The sequence below is a fragment of the Fukomys damarensis genome, unplaced genomic scaffold, assembly GCF_012274545.1.
Source record: "Fukomys damarensis isolate Sample0158 unplaced genomic scaffold, DMR_v1.0_HiC HiC_scaffold_35, whole genome shotgun sequence".
NCBI classification, from domain to species: Eukaryota; Metazoa; Chordata; class Mammalia; order Rodentia; family Bathyergidae; genus Fukomys; species Fukomys damarensis.
The window spans coordinates 42,651,787-42,658,300 of NW_022900947.1; the positions used below are offsets into that span (position 1 = coordinate 42,651,787).

Genomic DNA, 6,514 nt, shown 5'->3' on the forward strand with positions numbered 1-6,514 from the left:
CAGTGAAAGAAAATAGAAACTTTCCTTAAAAGTCAGGTAACTGCAGTAATCATCTGCCCTTAAATTATACTTTAAAAAGCAACTGTTATCAGAAGACAGTTATACAAAAGGGAAAAAAAAAATCCACAAACTAGCTCTAAATTTTGTTTTTCTCCAAAGGTAGTAATAAGTATGATAATTTAATAAATCTAAAAATAAGTCATACTCTGAAACCAAATTAATTATGAATTGCAATTCAGCACTGGTTCATCAGCTATCAGAAAAGAAGCATAATATAGAGAAAAATGCAGTAGTCATCCCTCAGTATTCGCCAGGGGGACTGGTTGCAGGACCTATATCAAAGTGCACAGATGTTCAATTCCTTATATAAAAAGGCACAGTATTTTAAACTCCCACACATTTTAGTATATGTGCTGCCGAAGTGAGCACAACTCCCACACATTTTAAACCTCCTATATATTTTAAATCATCTCTATACTACTTACAATACTTAATGTAAGTGCTCTGTAAATACTTGTTAACTGTACTGTTTAGAGAATGACAAGAAAAAAATTTTTTTCAACCTTCAAATGGATGAAACCATGGATGTAAATGGGTGACCACACAACAGAAAATGCACAGGATTGAAAATCAGAAAACCTGAGTTCTATTCCCTAACCTTAATTACTCAACAATGCAAATCACCACATTTCTCTAGCGCTCCAGGCCCCGCCCCCATAAAAATGACCACTGACTTTATCACTACAGAGTAAAGATTCAAACAGTATGTATTTTTTTAGTATGGGTTTTTAAGTGTCAAGCTTCTTTCATGCAGTATTTACAAAATGTATCCACAATTTTACTTGTAACAAGAGGTTGTTTTTACTACTGTAGAAAATTCCAATGTGAGAATACACATTCTACCACCACTTATTTATTTTTATCTAGCGCACTGTTGGACATTCCAGTTGTTTCCAGACTAGGACTACTAGGAATAACTGTGTGCCTCCTAATGCACACACATGTGATTTCTGTTGAGAACAGGCCAAGAAGTGGGAGGCAAGGTCATAGGACGTGCATATATCCAGGCACTGTTCTAAGCACTTCACACATATTAATAAATTTAGTTCTTACTACAATCCTGAGATGTAGGGATCACCATTTATACGTGATTCACAGACGAGGAAACTAAGGCTCAGGAAGCCTGTGCTCTTGAGCTAATGGTCTACAGTGCCGCTCTAGAGGTGCAGGCAAGAATCCCATCTGCTCTGTGTAATTCATTCATAACTCCCAGTGTCGACTACAATGCTTCTTACGTACACAGGAGCACAACAAACATATTTTGAGTACAGTCAGGTGCTGCATAAGGACATTTTTGCCAATGACATGTGACATGTACCACACTGGTCCCATAAGGTCATAATGGAAGTGAAAAACTTACCTAATGACACCGTAGTCATCATGTTGTCACAGGGCAAAGCAGTACTCACACGTTCATGGGGACACTAGTATAAATAAACCTTCACTGCCACTTGCAAGAGAGTATAGTATCCATAATTATGTACAGTATGAAATACTTAATAGTGACTATAAAGTTATGCTGTTGGTTAATGTATGTACTATACTTTTTAATTTCAGAGTGTACTCCTTACATACTAACATAGGAGCAGTTAGTCTCTACCATACCAGTTCTATCTATGATTAGCAAGGACAGGTTTTTGTTTTGTTTTTCAGAGACAGGGTCCTTCTACACATTTCAGGGTGGTCTTGAATTTAACTGGTGATCTTGCAGCCTCAGCCTCCAGCATGCTGAGATTATAGGAATATGCCACGACCCCAGGCTAGGACAGTTTTAAAATAAGTCAGCTTGGACAGTTTTAAAATAAGCTGCTTGCTCAAATAAAAAAATCACAATTTAGATATAGGAGACAAACTACATGGGTATACAGGTAAAACCCTATAGGAATTTTAATATATTTGATCCATTTCATTAAAAGATAAAAGTCAAAATAAAGTATCTAACATAGTTTTCTACAACCTCCTGTGTTCTCCAGAACACTAAATGAAGATAACTGGGAACTAATTCCACAGAGCTTTGTCTGAGCACCTTTCTTTCTCCTAAGTGCCTTCCTACTGATAATATATACTCTGCAGAATCAGTGTCTGTCTCTTAAGAAAGCTATTCCTCAGATTGTTACACACCAGTTTCCTCAAAGGATAACAGAACCAAAAGATTCTAGTGCATGTTTCTTTAGACAGGACAGTCAACTTCAGGTAAATTTCATAAGTTTTGGAAAGAGGTATGAAAATGTTCATTAGTTGTTAAATTTAATTCTTAACCTAGGGAAGAGGCAAGTCAGGGAAGGAAGGGCATGCTCATCTCAGAGTAACAAAGTTTGACATTATCAGTCTATTCCATGCTGCTGTAACAAAATATCTGAGGTGAAGTACTTTATAAAGGAAGGTTTACTTAGCTCACGGTCCAGGAGGCCTAAAGTCCACAACTGGGAAGCCCAGAATTCCCAGTTACCTAACTGCCTTCATCTAGGCCCCACCTTATTCCACCACCTCAGTAATACCTCAGTGAGGTCATGTTTCCAAAAGATAAAACACAACCAATCCATGATGGCGGGGGGTGTTAACCAACTGACTCATGGGTAAAGTCTGAAATTTCTTTAAGTCTTTTTTTTTTTTTTTTTATGCCAGGCATCAAACTCAGGTCCTTGCTTGCAAGGCAAGCAGCAGAACCACTTAGCTAAATCCCCAGCCCTCTTTAAGTCTTTTAATAGAATTTTCAAATACTGTATGTCCAGACCATTGTATTCTCCATAAACTACAACTCTGGTTTAAATGTGAAACTGTCTGATTTACATGGGAGTGTCTGGTTTGCAAACTACTAAACTGATATTTTCAGGACCAAAAAAGCAATTGGTGATTACATCAATCTGGTAGGAACACATGTGTACACAATCACAGACAACTCACGGCAAAGGGACAATTAAAATCCCCTTTGGTGGAAACAAAAGCTATGGAATAAAGCTGCAACTAGCCAGAACAATTATTAAAAAGAAGTAATTATGGATGAACTCATCTGGATTCAATATCCGGTATCTGATTGCATAGAAACTGATCACCATGTAAAGTACACATGCTGTAACTTTCAGGTATTCATTCACTTATCCCTCAAGACTAAATGTTTCATTTCAGACAAAAATAAAGAATACAAAAATGACAAGTCTCATTGAAAAATTCTGTGTTAATAAAATGTGTAAGATTCATTCCTTCAACAATGGAGGGAAAAAAAATAAACTTTTTGCTGTTATTTTAATATTAACCATTTAGTAGATGGGAAGATAGAATTGGAACCTTTGGCAACAGAACAAGGTTTGTAGCAAGTTACAGTGGTAACTAATTCCACCACAGCTTAAGCTGTGACAACCTATCCAAGACTCCTGTTTTAACATCCTTTCCCTAAACACCACGTAAATACAGTACATTAGTTCTTTCTGGTGCATTCAGGAGTGGAATGTGTGCTTAACAAGTGAAGCCTTGGTTCAATCTCCAATACTCATCCCCCTCTTCAGTTATTTTTGAAACTTATTCTGGCCCTTTCCTCTGGTTTTAGAGCAGCAATTATATTTTCTAGACATAAGGGAGTTTCACTAATTTTCAAATTCAAATTAATTCTCCCAAAGGGCAAAGACTTCTTGTTCATTTAAAATTTTGAATAGGTAGGAATAGAAGCAAGAACCAGTCCCACCTTGCTTTGCCTTAATGACACCACACCTACACTAGGGAAATCTTTTATCATTTTTTCAAGGCATTTGCGTCATAAAATAATCCTATACTCATTACTGCTTTACTAACATATAATCCTATCTTTATTACCCCATCATGCATTATCTAATCGCATAATCCTTTTGCAGAAAACCAATTGTAGAAAGCAGGTACATATAGCTAGGAATCAAGTTATATTCAACTTAAAAACAGAAACTAGGGCGCGGGGATTTGGCTCAGTGGTTCCGATGCCTAACTTGCAAGCACAAGGGCCCGAGTTCGATCCCTGGTACCACAAAAAAAACAAAACAAAACAACAACAACAAAAAACAGGAACACTATTCCAAAGTATACCAAGAATTTCTCTAAAAAAATGTTAGAATTCCAATTATGTGTCAACATCTAAGTAATAAATAAGCCCCTCTTTCTTCAGACATATGTTTAAAGAAGAGAAACGAGGATGAAAAGAACTAGGTAATTTTTACTAAAATGTAAACAGTTAAAAAAAGTTAAGTTTGTATATTTCCTGCTAGGTAACTCTGAAGATCCCTAGATCCGTTACTATTCCACGAAAAGAATACTAAAAATTAAGTTAAGAATGATCTAAACCAGTGCCACTCAACCTATGAACATGTGGGCTGCGAAGTGCTATTATTAAAAGCTCTAAAAGGTTCGCCATCGGTGATCTAAACCATAATATCGCTCAGATACATGACCACTCAGATTTTAACTTCTCCTTGGATTATACAATCTCTCAGTAATTTCTGAAAAGAGTAACCTATTACAGTCACACAATTAGCCAATATTATTGGCGTTTAAAGTACTTCTTGGCTGGGTGTGGTGGCACATGCCTGTAATCCCAGCACTTGGGAGGCTGAGGCAGAGGATCATTTTGAGTCTGAGGCCAGCCTGAACTATATAGCAAGATCCTGTTTCAAAAAAAGAAAAAAATTTTTGATACATCCCAGATTCTGAGTTACTTTAAACTCATATTGAAGTATGTGAGATTCTGAAACAAAAAGCTAATCTGTTGGAATACATTTATACAAGTTACACTCATACTGCTGTTACTGGCCAGTTCTTTAATTGTTCTGCAAGTTCTTGCTACTGAATTGCCTATTGAAACTTTGCAAGACTTCAATAACGCCAAACCTAGATTTGTGCTTCTTACACGAACTGAGTAATTTATATCAACTTCCAATCAGATCAAGTAGTAAGAAATAGATCATGGAAGCAAGAATGCTTTTTTTTGTTTTTATTTTTGATCTCGAAGGGATCTCCAATTTTTCCAAATCAATGTGTATCATAATACACAGTATTACCTTCTTTCCCTTTTAAAGAAGGGCGTTTAGTTTTGGCACCTTACTACCAAAGTTTTCACTCATTTAAAATGTCTCTCCTGTGAAAAACTGTAATAGTACATAAGATCCTAATGAGATAATTGACAATGTGAAATAGGAAGAAAAGGGCAAAGGTGTAGGGAAAGTGGGAAGGGTAGGGGAAAGGTAATAAGGGAAAAGGAAAAAATATGAGAAAATGAAAAAATGGAAATAAAGTGCTTGTGAATGGGGAGGGGAGGAGGAGGTGAAGGGAGGGCAGGGACAAGGGGAAAAAATAAGAACCAAAACCTGTCACGTAAGGGTGCAAGATCCCAATAATGAATGTAACTGTACTGCATACCTAAAATGTACCAATAAACTCAATTAAAAAATAAAATGTTTAATTATCAATCTATTCCCTGTGATTGGCCTATTTTGTGTTAATTTATATGAGATCTACAGTAATTCCTTTTGAACATCAATTAATTCTGCTTTCCAGGGTCCTAACGCTGGGATCCTCAAGTTTGCAGAGCTGTAACTACTTTCAATCTACTCAACAGCTCTGACAAACAGACTCCGAGTGCGCGAGAACCTCAAGGTGTAGCAGGACTGGGACCAGCCACCACCCCTACACAAACCTATCACAGGAACTGCACAAGGCTCAGGAGATTAGACTCCGCTCCTCCAGGACCTGGCTAGTCCAAGCAAACTGGAGCCCAACTAACTGGCTAGACTCAGGAGAGGTGCACACATTCCGAGGGAGGTGAGAGGTAGGTGGGTGGGGCCCATAACGGGGATCTGGGACTGGGAGCGTGGGCGACCAGGGAGGGGCAAGGTCTCCCCACCCCTCAACAACCTGTCCCATGCCCTAAGCAGGTACCCGTCCAGATAAGAGACCTCCCTCCTCCAGGTCCCCGGAAGCTCACGAGACTGCTAACACTGCAGGCGGGAGGCGACTGGCGGAGATGTAGAAGCGCTTGCCCTTCACCCCCACTTCTACCCCTCACCCTGTTGCTCACCGGTGCTGCAGCCCAACGAGTCCTAGATTTATCACATAGGGCACATCTAACTGCGTGGGCCACTCTCCAGAAGCGATGCACCCGAACACGCCGCATGCTTCTCTGAAGCCCGACTCCTCCAACTCCATGTCGCAGCAGAAAGCACGTGGAGAGACCTCCCGCCGCGGCCGAGGTCCAAGAACCAACCAGGTGCCAGCTCCGTCCCGACGCTTCGGAAGCTGGCGCCCGAAGCAGCCTCTTCCTTCCCCGTAGTTCCACACCAGCTACTGCGGCGGCGCGCGCTGACCCCTAAGTGGGCGTGGCCTCGTCGCCCCGCCCCGACTCCCGGCGCCCACCAAACCAGGAGAGCAAAGGGAGAGGGGAGGAGTCGTGTATTCCATGGGGGTGGAGCTATTCCCCCCCCCCCCCCCCCCCCACCCC

At 40.0% G+C, this 6,514-nt stretch overlaps 1 protein-coding gene across 1 annotated transcript in view; it reads right to left on the bottom strand.

Annotated features, from left to right (window-relative positions):
• Positions 1 to 6,381, bottom strand: part of Ppat (phosphoribosyl pyrophosphate amidotransferase) — a 37,259-nt gene extending 30,878 nt beyond the window's left edge. The window contains exon 1 of the mRNA XM_010640294.3: positions 6,095 to 6,381. Coding sequence (XP_010638596.1) covers positions 6,095 to 6,222 — 128 coding nt within the window. The 5' untranslated portion in view covers positions 6,223 to 6,381. The remainder of the gene's footprint in view (positions 1 to 6,094) is intronic.
• Between the last annotated feature and the right edge of the window lie 133 nt (positions 6,382 to 6,514).